The sequence below is a fragment of the Saccopteryx leptura genome, chromosome 2 (genome assembly GCF_036850995.1).
Source record: "Saccopteryx leptura isolate mSacLep1 chromosome 2, mSacLep1_pri_phased_curated, whole genome shotgun sequence".
In the NCBI taxonomy this organism is placed as follows: Eukaryota; Metazoa; Chordata; class Mammalia; order Chiroptera; family Emballonuridae; genus Saccopteryx; species Saccopteryx leptura.
The window spans coordinates 256,445,182-256,462,983 of NC_089504.1; the positions used below are offsets into that span (position 1 = coordinate 256,445,182).

The 17,802-nt window shown below is 38.8% G+C and overlaps 1 protein-coding gene across 3 annotated transcripts in view; it reads right to left on the minus strand.

Annotated features, from left to right (window-relative positions):
* The window catches only part of KIFAP3 (kinesin associated protein 3), a 135,933-nt gene extending 127,634 nt beyond the window's left edge, over positions 1-8,299 (minus strand). For 2 of the 3 annotated variants that reach the window (XM_066371465.1, XM_066371466.1), the window contains exon 1: positions 8,031-8,299. In XM_066371465.1, coding sequence (XP_066227562.1) covers positions 8,031-8,062 — 32 coding nt within the window. In that variant the 5' untranslated portion in view covers positions 8,063-8,299. Of the gene's footprint in view, positions 1-7,867; positions 7,887-8,030 lie in introns of those variants that run through there. The other variant, XM_066371467.1, reaches the window with a different exon arrangement.
* Between the last annotated feature and the right edge of the window lie 9,503 nt (positions 8,300-17,802).

The following is a 17,802-nucleotide window of genomic DNA, read 5'->3' on the forward strand; positions in this document are numbered from 1 at the left end:
TGGAAACTAAATAGCAGGTTGTTAAATAATGAATGGATTAAGAATGAGATCAAAGAAGAAATAAAAAAATTCCTAGAAACGAATGACAATGAGCATACAACAACTCAAAATTTATGGGACACAGCGAAAGCAGTGCTGAGAGGGAAGTTCATAGCACTACAGGCACACTTTCAGAAGCTAGAAAAAGCTCAAATAAACAACTTAACCCTGCATCTAAAAGAACTAGAAAAAGAAGAGCAAGTAAAGCCCAAATGTAGTAGAAGGAAGGAAATAATAAAGATCAGAGCAGAAATAAATGACATAGAGGCTAAAGAAACAATACAGAGGATCAATGAAACTAGGAGCTGGTTCTTTGAAAAGGTAAACAAGATTGATGAACCTTTAACTAGACTTACCAAGAAAAAGAGACAGAGGACTCAAATAAATAAAATTAGAAATGAGAGGGGAGAAATAACAACTGACAAAACAGAAATACAAAATATTGTAAGAAAATACTATGAAGAACTGTATGCCAAAAAACTAGACAACCTAGATGAAATGGACAAATTCCTTGAAACATACAATCCTCCAAAAATCAATCTGGAAGAATCAGAAAACCTAAACAGACCGATTACAACAAATGAGATCGAAACAGTTATCAAAAAACTCCCAACAAAGAAAAGTCCGGGGCCCGATGGCTTCACAATGGAATTCTACCAAATATTCAAAGAAGAACTAACTCCTATCCTTCTCAAACTATTTCAAAAAATTCAAGAGGAAGGAAGACTTCCAAGCTCCTTTTATGAGGCGAGCATAATTCTGATTCCAAAACCAGGCAAAGACAACATAAAGAAAGAAAATTATAGGCCAATATCTCTGATGAATATAGATGCTAAAATCCTCAACAAAATATTAGCAAACCGGATCCAACAATATATGGAAAAAATCATACACCATGATCAAGTGGGATTTATTCTGGGGAGGCAAGGCTGGTACAATATTTGTAAATCCATCAATGTGATTCATCACATAAACAAAAAGAAGGAGAAAAACCACATGATAATTTCAATAGATGCAGAAAAAGCATTTGATAAAATCCAGCACCCATTCATGATCAAAACTCTCAGCAATGTGGGAATACAGGGAACATACCTCAACATGATAAAAGCCATCTAAGAGAAACCCACAGCCAACATCATACTCAATGGGCAAAAATTAAAAGCAATACCCTTAAGATCAGGAACAAGGCAGGGGTGCCCCCTTTCACCACTCTTATTTAACATGGTCCTGGAAGTCCTAGCCACAGCAATCAGACAAGAAGAAGAAATAAAAGGCATTCAAGTTGGAAAAGAAGAAGTAAAACTATCATTATTTGCAGATGATATGATATTGTATATAGAAAACCCTAAAGTCTCAGTCAAAAAGCTACTGGACCTGATAAATGAATTCAGCAAAGTGGCAGGATATAAAATCAATACTCAGAAATCAGAGGCATTTTTATACACCAACAATGAACAGTCTGAAAGAGAAATTAAGGAAACAATCCCCTTCACAATTACAACCAAAAAAATAAAGTACCTAGGAATAAACTTAACCAAGGAGACTAAAGACTTGTACTCGGAAAATTACAAAGCATTGATAAAAGAAATCAAGGAAGATACAAACAAGTGGAAGCATATACCGTGCTCATGGTTAGGAAGAATGAACATCATTAAAATGTCTATATTACGCAAAGCAATCTATAAATTCAATGCAATACCAATTTAAATACCAATGACATACTTCAAAGATATAGACCACATATTCCAAAAATTTATATGGAACCAAAAAAGAACACGAATAGCCTCAGCAATCTTAAAAAAGAAGAATAAAGTGGGAGGTACCACACTTCCTGATATCAAGTTATACTACAAGGCCATTGTACTCAAAACAGCCTGGTACTGGCATAAGAACAGGCATATAGATCAATGGAACAGAACAGAGAACCCAGAAATAAACCCACAGTTCTATGGACAACTGATTTTGACAAAGGAGGTAAGGAAATACAATGGAGTAAAGACAGCCTCTTTAACAAATGGTGTTGGGAAAATTGGACAGCTACCTGCAAAAAAATGAAACTAGATCACCAGCTTACACCACTCACAAAAATAAACTCAAAATGGATAAAAGACTTAAATGTAGGCCATGAAACCATAAGCATCTTAGAAGAAAACATAGGCAGTAAGCTCTCGGACATCTCTCGGAGCAATATATTTGCTGATTTATCTCCACGGGGAAGTGAAATAAAAGACAGGATAAACAAATGGGACTATATCAAACTAAAAAGCTTTTGCACAGCTAAAGACAACAAGAACAGAATAAAAAGACAAACTACACAATGGGAGAACATATTTGACAATACGTCTGATAAGGGGTTAATAACCAAAATTTATAAAGAACTTATAAATCTCAACACCAGGAAGACAAACAATCCAATCCAAAAATAGGCAAAAGAGATGAATAGACACTTCTCCAAAGAGGACATACAGATGGCCAATATGAAAGAATGCTCAACATCACTAATCATTAGAGAAATGCAAATTAAAACCACAATGAGATATCACTTCACACCAGTCAGAATGGCGCTCATCAACAAAACAACACAGAATAAGTGCTGGCGAGGATGTGGAGAAAAGGGAACCCTCCTGCACTGCTGGTGGGAATGCAGACTGGTGCAGCCACTGTGGAAAACAGTATGGAGATTCCTCAAAAAACTGAAAATCGAACTGCCTTTTGACCCAGCTATCCCACTTTTAGGAATATACCCCAAGGACACCATAGAACGGCTCCAAAAGGAGAAATGCACCCCCATGTTTATGGCAGCATTGTTCACAATAGCGAAGATCTGGAAACAGCCCAAGTGTCCGTCAGAGGACGAGTGGATTAAAAAGCTTTGGTACATATATACTATGGAATACTACTCAGTCATAAGAAATGATGACATTGGATCATTTACAATAACATGGATGGACCTTGATAACATTATACGGAGTGAAATAAGTAAATCAGAAAAAAAACTAAGAACTATATGAATCCATACATAGAAGGGACATAAAAATGAGACTCAGAGACATGAACAAGAATGTGATGGCAACAGCGGTGAGGGGTGGGGGGAGGGGGGATGGGGTGAAGAAGGAGAGAGGGGTTGGGGGAGGGGAGGGGTACAAAGAAAACCAGATAGAAGGTGACAGAAGACAATTTAGCTTTGGGGGAGGGGTATACAGCACAATCAAATGTCAAAATAATCTAGAGATGTTTTCTCTCAACATATGTACCCTGATTTATCAATGTCACTGCATTAAATTTAATAAATAAATTAAAAAAAAAAGACCCCAAACATCTAAACAAATCTTAAGAACAAAGTGAATGGTATCGTGTTCCCTGATATAAACTATACTACAAAGTGAAACAATGTGGCACTGACACAAAAACAGACATACAGATCAAACAGAATAGAATAAAGAGCCCATAGAATAGAAAATCCTTGCTTATATGGTCAATTAATCTATGACAAAGGAGGCAAGAATATACAATGGAGCAAAGACAGTCTCTTCAATAAGTGGTGTTGGAAAAACTGGAAACATACATGCAAAAAATAAAATCGGACCACTTCCTTGTATCTTACATAAAAATACAAAAATAACATATAAAAAAGTGGTTCATAAAACTCCCAGAAGAAAACATGGGCAATAAACTCTTCAACATTGCTCTTAGCAGTATCTTTTTAGATATATCTTCTCAGGCAAAGGAAACAAAAAATAAAAAGTAAAGAAATGGAACTATATTAAACCTAAAGGTTTTGTACAGTAAAAAAACTGTCAACAAAATAAAAAGACATCCTACTAAAAGAGAGAAGATATTCATAAATGAAACATCCAACAAGGCATTACTCATACAACTGACCACCAAAAAACAAACTAAATTTAAAAATGGGCAGAGGACTAGAATAGACATTTCTCCAAAGAGGACAAACAGATGGCCAACAGACACATAAGAAGTTGCTCAACATCACTAATCATCAGGGAAATGCAAATCAAAACCACAATGAGATATCACCTCATACCTGTCAGACAGGCTATCAACAAATAACAAGTGGTGACAAGAATGTAGAGAAAAGGGAACCCTTGTACATTGTTGGTGGGATTATAAATTGGTGGAATTACTACTTTGGAAAACCAAATAGTGATTCCTCAAAAATTTAATAATAGAACTGCCATATGATCCAGCAATTTGACTTCCGGGTAATTATCTTAAAGAAAAAGAAAAAAAACACACAGTAGACATACCCCTATGTTCACTGCAGCAATGTGTAGAGTAGCCAACATATGGAAGTAACCTAGGTGTCCATCAATAGATGAATGGATAAAGATTTGGTACATTTATACAAAGGAATACTATTCAGCAATTAAAATCCAAAAAGTATAAAACAAATAAAGAAAACAAAACAGAAACAGACTCACAGATATAGAGAATAAGTTGATGGTTGACAAAAAGGAGGGAGGGATAGGAATTTTAAAAATCAATGATCATGTAAAACTTTTTAAAAAAGGATAAGCAACTAAAGAAAATGTAAATTTAATATTTTTGCAAATGAAAGGATACTATGAAGAGAATGAAAACACAATCCACAGAATGTGAGACAAAATATGCGCAAATCATTGATCTGTTAGGAGTCCAATATTCAGAAAATATAAATATCACTTTTCTCCAAAGAAAGCAGACAAAGGCCAAGAAACATATGAAAAGATGCTCAATGTCACTAGTAACCAGGGAAATGTAAATCAAAACCATAATAAGATATTACTTCACATCCATTAGAATAGCCATAATTTTTTCAACTAGCATATGACCCAGCAACAATTGAAAATATACTAAAAGAGTGAAAACAGGTGTTTAAAACAAAACTAGTGCCAAACATTTATAGTAGTTCTATTTACAACAGCCAATAGATGGAAATAGCCTAAATGACCAGCAACAGATAAACAAAATATGCTATCTATATCTACACAATGGATTATTATTCAGCTATTAAAAGGAATGAAGTACTGAACTCATGAATGCTAAAACAGGGATGAATGTTGGAAAATTATACTGTGTAAAAAAAGTTTGACACAAAGGCCACATACTTCTCATATACTTATATCACATTATAAATATACTAAAATAATTACTTCTGATAATGTACTATTTAAAGTCCATATTCCCTGCTACATTATAAGCACCATAAAGGCAAGGAAAGTATGTCTCATTCATCTATTGCTTTTTATCGCTTGGATGGATAACTTTTATATGGTAGAATTTCAGGTAACTATGGAATGAATGAATGAATGAATGAATGCCATTCACTTTTAAAATCCTTCAATGGATTTTAAAATCCTTGCTCTTATAAGTCTCAACTCTTTACAAAAGATCACAAGTCCTACATGATTTGGTCTATTTTTCTTTGTAGCCTTATTCTTATTTCATTTAACAACTATATATTTAATGAGTACAAATATTCCAGGCACTGTGCTGGGTGCTGGGGCTACAATGGAAGTAAGATACACAGTACTTTATCCTTCTGAATCTTATAGACCGGCAGGAAAAACAAACAATAACAATAAAGTAGTAAGAATGAGGGAAAGACAAGGTATTAGTATCATTGGAACCCAGCAGGTATAGTTAGTTGACCCAGAATACCACGTAGGGAAGGATGGCTCAGAATGACTTTTTGGAAAAAATAAGCTAAAATTTAAGCTAAAATAGGAGAGATGAGGAGCTAACTGAATGAAGAACAAGCAAGTTCTGGACAATGGGAAGGACATTTCGAACCTAACAATGAAACATATAGGCATCTAAAAGAAGTTATTTCTGAAAGGCAGAAGCATGGAATTATTGGGGGTGGGACAGGAGCCGAGGGATGAAGCTAAATGGAAAGCTGCAGAGCTTTAAGTGGAGCTAACATCACTCAATGTTAACTATTTACTTGTGTGTATATCTGAGTGAGGATAAGAACTGTCCATTTAATTATTTCCCCAGTGACCAAAATAATGCTAGGCATATACTAGATACTTGGTGACTATTTAAGTGCTATAGAATCAAAACACTAGTAGCAGAACAAAAAACAAAAACCCTTAATTGTGCTAGGATAGTAAAAAATAATGAAACCCAATTTTTGATTCTATAATCTATTACATATGTATACATAGAGATTAGAGATTTGTCAGTGGTAGCTACAATGAAATCACTGAAGTTAATGTAGAGTGAATCCATTAGATTAAAAACATACTGTCTTGCTAAAAACAAAATATAAAAGTGAAAATATTACAAAAGGACTATATGTAATCATCAAAGAAACAATAATTACAATGGAAGGTTCTGTCAGACATCATAAACCATCAGGTCTGTATGACTACATGTCAGCTGCATATTTCTAATCTGAGAGCAGGCAATGCAAACTTTTTATGCATTTTGTCAAAATCAGACAAAACTGAGAAGTGCATATTTCAACCTTTCCAGATCCTAACCCTACTTACTTCAAAACATTACACTGCCTCATTTGGTTTTATTTTTTTGAACTCTAGATAATATGGGTTTAGTAGTAAACCATAGGTTGAGAGCTGTATGTCATAGTATGCCTAAGGGTCCAAACAGGTGCAAGAATCCTAAGAAAACCTATCTTCTGGCACAAGTGCATTACATGAAAATAAGCTAATGATGCAATAGTGGCTCTTTGCTCTAGGACAAACATATTTAACGTTGAAAGAATTAATATTCTCCTGTCACAAAATATTCAATAAAAAATATTGAAAAGATTAATATAAGCAAAATCCAGTGATAGTTATGACTGCATATTCCTTTTAAACATTTGACTGATAAAACCTGGTGATTTGACGGTTTCAAATGTATTTACACAAAATGAGACGGGCAGGCAATAGATGCATCAGTCCTGCAAATACAGTGCAGTTGGTTGACTTGATTATTGGTTGATTATATAATTGCTTGAATCCCTTTTAAGAGTCTATTAAAGATTACAAGATCTTTCTGTGATATCAGGGCCCTGCCACACCAGAATAAATACATCCAGTAAAAGTATATTATGACTTATAATACTACTACCACCTTGCACACATGCTTTATCTCTTAAAAGTATTTTTATATTTGGTCCTCTCATAAGGTAATATTTGCCCCATTTTTAGATAAGTAAACTGTGTCTAAAAAGAATACAAGTGACTTTCCCCCGGGGTATTTACCCAATCAGAACAGGGACTTTAAAAATGGAGCGTCCTAATGAAGGTGTTTTTCTACTGGATCACTGCAAACTCTTGGTCCACTGAGAGGTATCCTTTTCATCAGAGATGATCTTATCTTTGACAGGAGTAAAACAAATAATCTCGACAGATTTACCGTTTTCTTTAAAGAGTAACTGATACGACAAATATTTTTAAACTAAAATAATCACGGTCTGTTCTACATCAAGCTCCAGGGCAAACCTCTTGATAATTGCGATCCTACAACCCGCTACCGTACGCAGAGCAGTCACAGGGCTGACACTGACGAGGAAAGCAGAAACGGACTGGAAAGCACCGTCTCGGGCGGTCTCCGGAACATGCAAAGCCACCCCTTCAGTCCCTTCCCCATTCCAGAACCCCAGGCAGCGAGCCCCTAACCGGGGACAGAGCCGGGGCGCCGGGAGACCGCATTTCCAGCCCCCGCGGGACTTCTCTCCCAGGGGAAATGCAGAAGCGGATTGGGGGACGGGGGTGGCTAGGAAGAGGGGTGCTTCCCGCCCTTCGCCGCTGTCCCCCAACAAGGGGATGCAGCCAGCGCCGCGGGGGCCCGCAGGTCAGGTGGCTCGCTGGCTGCAGACCTCGTGACCTCGTGCACCTCTCCCTCCGTGCCCCGCAGGTCCAACTCTCTCCTCAGCTTCTCGCTTTGCCCGGTGGCACCCAAAGGCCAACCCCCAGGACCTCTAGGAATATCTTCAGGGCCCGCGGCCAGGACGGTGGGGCCGCGCCTTGGGGAGTCGTCACCTTTTGAGGTATCTGGCGTCCTCCCCTTGCATGGCGGCGGCTGCGGCGGCGTGGGGAGGAGGGGGCTGTCTGAAAGAGGCCCGGGAGGCTATTTCCGGAAAGGGTGGCCCAAGTCCCCAGACCCTCAAAGGCGATGACAGTCCTCTGGCCTGCAGGGCGGGGCCGGGGCACCGCTGTGGTTACCACGGTGAGGCCGCGGGCTCCTCCCACAGCTCCCGGGCGCCAAAACACTGCAACCGCCCAGACCTCCTGCCAAAGCCACCTCTGCTAGCCCCGCCTCAAGGCGCATGCGCCCGCTCCGCCGCGCCACTAGGCGCAGGCTCAGTTAGAGGTGCTGGACCCTGGGACTAATCTGACGCGCCCTGGAGCAGAAGCGTGAAGGGTTTTTTTGACGGCCGATTTGGGCGTCCGTGTTTAGGAATGGTACCCTGGTCACCGCCCCTTTGAGGATGGGAATTGAAAAGTAGAATCCCAGTCAACCAAATTAGAATTTTCAGGTTCTCAGCTTGAAAAGAGGGAAAGGGAATCCGTTACCCTTTTAACTAGAGAATGCTATATAGAGAGAGCAGTCCAGCCCTCAGCTAACCTCACCTGTAACGTGAGGTTTGTATTTTGGGGCCACTGTGGACGAGGAACGGCACTGAAAAGCTCTAACTTGTGCAGGCCCTTGAGCAAAACGAATACGGTTAATAGCAAGTTTGATTCAGTGTCACATCTTTCCTTGCCACTTTGGTATCCTAGCTCTAGAATGCACCTTTTTTCCCTCCACACAAAATCAGTTCACGCAACTCCACCTCCTCCAGTAATGAACTCTAAAATCAAGGTACATCTGGAATTGTTTCCTTTGAGGCAGGCACCTGTTGGCAGTGCAGGCCATAGGGAAGAAGAGCTGTCCTTGAACCTCAGCAAGTAGATGTCTTCTGCTTTCACATCTAACCCCATGGGTTCAGCTGTCACATCTATGCAAAGGACTCATATTCATTTATTCAATAAATGAATAATTGAGGGCCAGCTTTGTGCCAAACACCAAACCAGGCTCTAGGGATACCAAAAAAGTCACCTCTAGTCTCTCTCCTCACCTGTAACCCTGTTGCTTACTCTCTTCTAGTTCTATGTTTTCAGTCACCTAGGACCATGTCTACATAGTTGTTCCACTGACTTTTTCAAATGCAGTAAGTTACTGCAATGCACTACATGGAATATTAAAATAGAGACAATCCATATCCGTTAAGAGATACTTTTATATGCCCATCTATTCTCACTAGCAGCACTATTTATGTCAGTGCTATAGTCATTCTTTCAGTCTTCCAGGGAAAAATATTTGGAGCTAACGTTGGCATCTCACTTTATATCACGCCCTCTTATTAAACTATTAGAAAACTATATCATTTTTTCCTTCAAAATATTCTGGCAATCAGCTTTCCTTCTTCATTCCCACTTCTACCTACTATCTTCCTTGGAATACTGTGATTCTTCCTTAACTGGGAAGAATTATTATTATTTTTTTTAATAAATAATTTTTTTAATAATAATAATAATTATTATTTTTCCCCCAAATATTCATTCTGAAAACTGATATAAAATTTTACAAATTATCATTCATGGCTCAATGACCTTAAAATCCCCACAGTACTTAAAGTTGCCAGATCACAGTATCCATTAAAATGCACAGCTCAGATAACAAGTATCCTTGCAATATAAGCTCCCTGAGATCAGAGATTTGTTTTGTTCACTTCTATAAGCTTAGAACAGGAACCATCCCATAGTTGGTACTGTATAAACATTTGGAGTTGAAAAAAAATGCATACCTGAGCTTGAAACAACAAAAATCTAGAGAAAATGCCCACGGCCAGAAAGAAAGAACTGAAATCTAGAGCAACAAAGAGCTAAACTGAGACTAGGACTGACTAGAGAAGCTGTCAGTACATAGCAAAGGTACATGGGTAAACTTTTATTTTAGTTTAAAGGAATGGAATAAATTTTTTTTTTTTTTAAAAAAAGATCTCCAGCCTGAATCGGTGGTGCCGTGGATAGTGCGTTGGACTGGGATGCGGAGGACCCAGGTTCGAGACCCCGAGGTCGCCAGCTTGAGCGCAGGCTCATCTGGTTTGAGCAGAACTCACCAGCTTGGACCCAAGGTCACTGGCTTGAGCAAGGGGTTACTCAGTTTGCTGAAGGCCCGTGGTCAAGGCACATATGAGAAAGCAATCAATGAACAACTAAAGTACCACAACGAAAAACTGATGATTGATGCTTCTCATCTCTCTCTGTTCCTGTCTGTCTGTCCCTATCTATCCCTCTCTCTGACTCTCTCTCTGTCTCTGAAAAAAAAAAAAAGATCTCCAATAAATCAAAAAGGAAAAGGCAATAAACCCAATGGGGAAATGGACTAAGAATAAAAAGAGGAAATAGAAATAGCAAAAAAAAAATTTTTTTTTTAAAGCATGAAAAGATGGTCCACCTTAATATTAACTGGGAAGATGCCAATTAAGGCCATAAAAAGATATGTTTTACACTGATCAAGGTGAAAAAGGTACAGAGTCTGACAAGACCAAGTGCTGGTGAAAATATGGACCCCTGGGAATTGTTTAAGGTTTGAGTGTACATTGGGAGTAGTACCATTGAGAATAAAATGTCTTACATTATTTTATAAAGTTGAACAGGCATATACCCTAAATTTTCGCAGTTCTACTTCTAGTTATATGCCTCAGAATATTCTAATATGTGCACAATGAGGTTTGTTCTAGAATTATCATAATAGTATTATACATAATAGAAAAAGAAAAACTGAAAATCAATTCCAGAATATTTGTGCAGTTCTGTCGCTGTTGCTTTCCATGTGGCTTCCACTGACACCGTGGTAGTGGAAGGTCTTTTTACCACTGAATGGCTGCAAAAGTTCTGGTGGGAAGAAGGCTATAGCTGGGCAACAGTGGATGGGTTCTCCACCTGGCTTTTTGCTGGGAGGGGCGATCGTGCCTCCATAGTTTTTCTGAAGTGTTTGGATGGAGTAGAGAAGTTACTGTTGAAACAATTTGTCAACTTAGCTTACCCCTTTCTTGTTTCCTGGGGGAGAGAAAGCTTTTCTTTTTCTTTCTTTTCTTTTTTCTTTCTTTCTTTTTCTTTTTTTTTAATTTTATTTTTTTATTTTTCTGAAGCTGGAAACGGGGAGAGACAGCCAGACAGACTCCCGCATGCGCCCGACCGGGATCCACCCAGCACGCCCACCAGGGGCGACGCTCTGCCCACCAGGGGGCGACGCTCTGCCCCTCCGGGGCGTTGCTCTGCCGCTACCAGAGCCACTCTAGCGCCTGGAGCAGAGGCCAAGGAGCCATCCCCAGCGCCCGGGCCATCTCCGCTCCAATGGAGCCCCGGCTGCGGGAGGGGAAGAGAGACAGAGAGGAAGGAGGGCGGGGTGGAGAAGCAAATGGGCGCCCCTCCTATGTGCCCTGGCCGGGAATCGAACCCGGGTCCCCCGCACGCCAGGCTGACGCTCCACCGCTGAGCCAACCAGCCAGGGCCTCTTTTTTCTTTCTTTCTGTCTTTTTTGTCTGCTCCTATTGGATTTTATGAGTTGCTAGTTTCTCCAGCACCCAGCATGGACTTTATCAGGCCAAACCAAAAGTCAGAGAGCTTATTACGTTCCTTGAGTCTGGAGACCCCTGATAGTCTGCCTTCTTCACTGTTCAGCATCTAAAACAAACTGTTTTATATATACCCTGACCAGGCGGTGGTGCAGTGGATAGGTCGGCCTGAAATGCTGAGGACCCAGGTTTGAGACCCTGAGGTTGCCAGCTTGAGTGTGGGATCATAGACATAACCCTGTGGTCACTGGCTTGAGCCCAAAGTTGCTGGCTTGAGTCCAAGGTTGCTTCCTTGAGTAAGGGGTCACTCACTCAGCTAGAGCCCTCTGGTCAATGCACATATGAGAAAGCAATCAATGAACAACTAAGGTGCTGCAACAAAGAATTGATGCTTCTCATCTTTCTCCCTTGTCTCTCTTTCCTTGTCTATCCCCCCATCTCTCTCTCTCTCACTAAAAAAAAAAAAGTTATATATGTAACATCTAAGAATTTTAACTATACTTAGTAGGACAAAGAAAAAGTGCCTCTCTTTCACCATAGTCTCAAAATAAAAGTTGGTTAATTTTTGAAGGTGCCAAATTAATTCAATAGGAAAAATACAGCTTTTTTAAAAAGGTGCTGGAAAACTGAATATGCATGTAGAAAATAAAAGAGCCTCAATTCTTTCTTTACAGCATATGTAAAATGAAGCATCCTAGATATAAACATTAGACCTAAATGTTAGATCTAAAACTATAAAAGTTCCATAAGAAAGAAAAAGAAAAAAATATTTAGGGAAATATTTCTTAGACATGATACACAAAGAACTAACCTTAATTTAAAAAAATAAATTTGACTTGTCACCAAAATTTAAAATTTCTCTTTGAAAGACACCTTTAAAAAAAGAAAAGGCAAACCATGGACTGAGAGAAGGTATTTGCCATAAATATATGTGACAAAGGAACTGCTTTTTTTTTTTTTAAAGACTTTATTTATTCATTTTAGAGAGGAGAGAGAGAGAGAGAAAGAAAGAGAGAGAGAGAGAGGAGGAGCAGGAAGCATCTACTCCCATATGTGCCTTGACCAGGCAAGCCCAGGGTTTTGAACCAGCAACCTCAGCATTCCAGGTCTATGCTTTATCCACTGCGCCACCACAGGTCAGGCCAGGAACTGCTTTTGTGATATAAAAAGAACTACTGTAATTCAGTAATAAAAACCTAAACAGCGTAATTAAATGAGCAGAAGATTTGTATAAATATTTCACAAAAGAAGATACATGGCTGACCAACAAGCATATGACAACTCAACTTCATGAGTCATCAGGGAAATGAGAATTTATTCCATAATGGGACATACTATATACCTGTATTGGTTTTCTATTTCTGCAGTAACAAATTACTGCAAACTTCACTGCTTAAAACAATATAAATGTACTGCCTCGCAGTGCTGTAAGTCAGTCTGAAATGGGTCTCAGTGGGCTAAATCAAAGTGGTCCGTAGGTCCTTGTATCTTTCAGCCTCTGGAGGCAGTCCATTCACATTCCTGCACTCAATGTCCTCAAGCCCGCAGCGGTGGGCCAGTCCTGCTGACACTGCCATCTAACTAGGCCCCTTCTCTCATCAGGTATTTTTGTGACCACAGCCAGGACAAGTTTTCCAACTTTAGAGATTTATGTAGGCCCAGCAGAATAAGCCAGGATATTTTCCACAGGTTAAGGCAGATCCCTAACTTTAATCACTTCTGTCAAGTCCCCTTTGTCATGTAAGGTAATATATTTACAGGTTTGAGGGATTAGGATGTGGGAATCTTTTCTGGGGTGTGAGAGGTGATTATTTTGCCTACTACAACACCCACTATAATGTTTACTATTAAAACACCAGATAAATGTTGGCAAGAATGTGGAGAAGCTGAAGTTCTGCATTGCTTGTGAGAATGCAAATGGTGCAACTTTCTTGGAAAAGTTATGCAGTTTTTTTCAGCAGCTAAGCATGCATTTACCATACGACCCAGCAATTCCACCCCTAGGTATTAATATTTACCTAAGAGAAATGAAAACATATGTCCACCAACATTGGTGTGTGCAAATGTTCATAGCAACTTTACACATAATAACAGAAAACAGGAAACAATCCAAATGCCCCTCAATGTCAAATGATACAAATTGTGGGATATCCACAGAATGGATATTAAGAATTTACAAAAAGATCACTTTTCAAATAAAAAACAGGAATGACATCAGAGTAATGGCGTGGTAGGAAGCGAAACTAAACAATATACTTTTAAAGAATGAATGGGTCAAGGAAGAAATAAGCGCAGAGATCAAAAGATATATACAGACAAATGAAAATGACAATACGACATATCAGAATCTATGGGATGCAGCAAAAGCAGTGATAAGAGGGAAGTTCATATCACTTCAGGCATATGTGAACAAACAAGAGAGAGCCCAAGTGAACCACTTAACTTCACACCTTAAGGAACTAGAAAAAGAAGAACAAAGACAACCCAAAACCAGCCGAAGAAAGGAGATAATAAAAATCAGAGCAGAAATAAATGAAATAGAGAACAGAAAAACTATAGAAAAAATTAATAGAACAAGGAGCTGGTTCTTTGAAAAGATCAACAAAATTGACAAACCCTTGGCAAGACTTACCAAGGAAAATAGAAAGAACTCATATAAACAAAATCCAAAATGAAAGAGGAGAAATCACCCGGCACGCCCACCAGGGGCGATGCTCTGCCCACTAGGAGGCAATGCTCTGCCCCTCCGGGGTGTCGCTCTGCCGCGACCAGAGCCACTCTAGCTCCTGGAGCAAAGGCCAAGGAGCCATCCCCAGCGCCCGGGCCATCTTTGCTCCAATGGAACCTTGGCTGCGGGAGGGGAAGAGAGAGACAGAGAGGAAGGGGGGGGGGTGGAGAAGCAAATGGGCGCTTCTCCTACGAGCCCTGGCCGGGAATCGAACCCGGGTCCCCCGCACACCAGGCCGACGCTCTACCGCTGAGCCAACCGGCCAGGGCCAATTTTATGTTTAAGACTCTCAACAAAATGGGTATAGAAGGAAAATATCTCAACATGATAAAGGCCATATATGATAAACCATCAGCTAACATCATATTAAATGGCACTAAACTGAAGGCTTTCCCCCTTAAATCAGGAACAAGACAGGGTTGTCCACTCTCTCCACTCTTATTTAATGTGGTACTAGAGGTTCTAGCCACAGCAATCAGACAAGACAAAGAAATAAAAGGCATCCATATCGGAAAAGAAGAAGTAAAGGTATCACTTTTTGCAGATGATATGATCCTATACATCGAAAACCCCAAAGAATCCACAAAAAGACTACTAGAAACAATAAGCCAATACAGTAAGGTCGCAGGATACAAAATTAACATACAGAAGTCAATAGCCTTTCTATATGCCAACAATGAAACATTTGAGAACGAACTCAAAAGAATAATCCCCTTCACGATTGCAACAAAAAAACCAAAATACCTAGGAATAAACATAACAAAGAATGTAAAGGACTTATACAATGAAAACTATAAACCATTGTTAAGGGAAATCGAAAAAGATACAATGAGATGGAAGAATATTCCTTGTTCTTGGTTAGGTAGAATAAATATAATCAAGATGGCCATATTACCCAAAGCAATATACAAATTTAATGCAATTCCCATCAAAATTCCAATGACATTTTTTAAAGAAATGGAACAAAAAATCATCAGATTTATATGGATCTATAAAAAACCCCGAATAGCCAAAGCAATCCTGAAGAAAAAGAATGAAGCTGGGGGCATTACAATACCTGACTTCAAAGTATATTATAGGGCCACGACAATCAAAACAGCATGGTATTGGCAGAAAAATAGACACTCAGACCAATGGAACAGAATAGAAAGCCCAGAAATAAAACCACATATATGTGGTCAAATAATCTTTGATAAAGGGGCCAATAACACACAATGGAGAAAAGAAAGCCTCTTCAACAAATGGTGCTGGGAAAACTGGAAAGCCACATGCAAAAGAATGAAACTGGACTACAGTTTATCCCCCTGTACTAAAATTAACTCAAAATGGATCAAAGATCTAAACATAAGGCCTGAAACAATAAAGTTCATAGAAGAAGACATAGGTACTAAACTCATGGACCTGGGTTTTAAAGAGCATTTATGAATTTGACTCCACAGGCAAGAGAAGTGAAAGCAAAAATTAATGAATGGGACTACATCAGACTAAGAAGTTTTTGCTCAGCAAGAGAAACTGATAACAAGATAAACAGACAGCCAACTAATTGGGAAATGATATTTTTAAACACCTGCTCAGATAAGGGCCTAATATCCAAAATATACAAAGAACTCATAAAACTCAACAACAAACAAACAAACAATCCAATAAAAAAATGGGAAGAGGATATGAACAGACACTTCTCCCAGGAAGAAATACAAATGGCCAACAGATATATGAAAAGATGCTCATCTTCTTTAGTTATTAGAGAAATGCAAATCAAAACTGCAATGAGATACCACCTCACACCTGTTAGATTAGCTATTATTAACAAGACAGGTAATAGCAAATGTTGGAGAGGTTGTGGAGAAAAAGGAACCCTCATCCACTGTTGGTGGGAATGTAAAGTAGTACAACCATTATGGAAGAAAGTATGGTGGTTCCTCAAAAAACTGAAAATAGAACTACCTTATGACCCAGCAATCCCTCTACTGGGTATATACCCCCAAAACTCAGAAACATTGATTCGTAAAGACACATGCAGCCCCATGTTCATTGCAGCATTGTTCACAGTGGCCAGGACATGGAGACAACCAAAAAGCCCGTCTATAGATGACTGGATAAAGAAGATGTGGCACATATACACTATGGAACACTACTCAGCCATAAGAAATGATGACATCGGATCATTTATAGCAAAATGGTGGGATCTTGATAACATTATACGAAGTGAAATAAGTAAATCAGAAAAAACCAGGAACTGCATTATTCCATACGTAGATGGGACATAAAAGTGAGACCAAGAGACATTGATAAGAGTGTGGTGGTTACGGGGGGGGGGGGGGGGGGGGGAGGGGGGGGAGGGAGAGGGAGAGGGAAGGGGGAGGGGGAGGGGCACAAAGAGAACTAGATAGAAGGTGACAGAGGACCATCTGACTTTGGGTGATGGGTATGCAACATAATTGAATGACAAGATAACCTGGACATGTTATCTTTGAATATATGTATCTTGATTTACTGATGTCACCCCATTAAAAAAAATAAATAAATAAAATTATTTTTTTTAAAAAAATAAATAAAAAATAAGAAACAACAAAACCTTTTTCCTTAAAAAAAAAAAAAAGAATTTACAAAAAAAGGAACCAAATAACCAATATATGCAACAACACAAATGAATCTAAAAAACATGATAAGGGAAACATGATTTGATTCCTTATATAAGAAATTCTTGAATATTAAACAAACAAACTTGATCTGTTAGGACAGAAAGCAGACAATGGTGGCTTGTTCCAGAAAGAGCTGGAGCACAGAGTACAGTAAGACTGGAGGAAACTTTGACACTTTTGTCAAAACTGATCAAACTGAAAATGCACTCATTTTATTGTGTGCAAATTATTCCTCCATGTGGTTGCTTAAAAATATATAGCAAACAAGGCAAAAGGTAGTAAACTAAATGGGTAGGTTAAATATCAAGTTAAATACCATTAACTTGTGAACGAGATGAAAGACTACCTAATACAGCAGAGCAGATAAAAACAAAAGACTGAAAAGAAGAGGTTAAGGGATAGGAAGGAGAACATGTCAGGGGCCAGAAGACTTTCATATGATCTAGAAAAAATAGAAGAGAGACAACACTTAACTGAAAACTGTCCTGAGTTAATCCAAGACTGGAATCCCAAGCAGGCTAAGTGAGAGAAATTCATGCTTAGATACAACATAATGAAATTCAATAATCCCAAACATAAACTGAAAAGTTCAGAAGCCATCATCATTCTTTAACAATTTTATAGGTATTAATTTAGCATTTCTTTCTTATTCCCACCCCTTCCTCAATGGGTTGTGAATGGTTTGAATGAAGAAATCAACCCATTCAACACTTGGAACAGTCTTGATAGTGGTTAAGATCCCAAATTCTGGAGTCAGAACTGCATTAGGGTACCTGATCCACATTGATTTACTCTGACCATGAGCAAGCTAAACATTA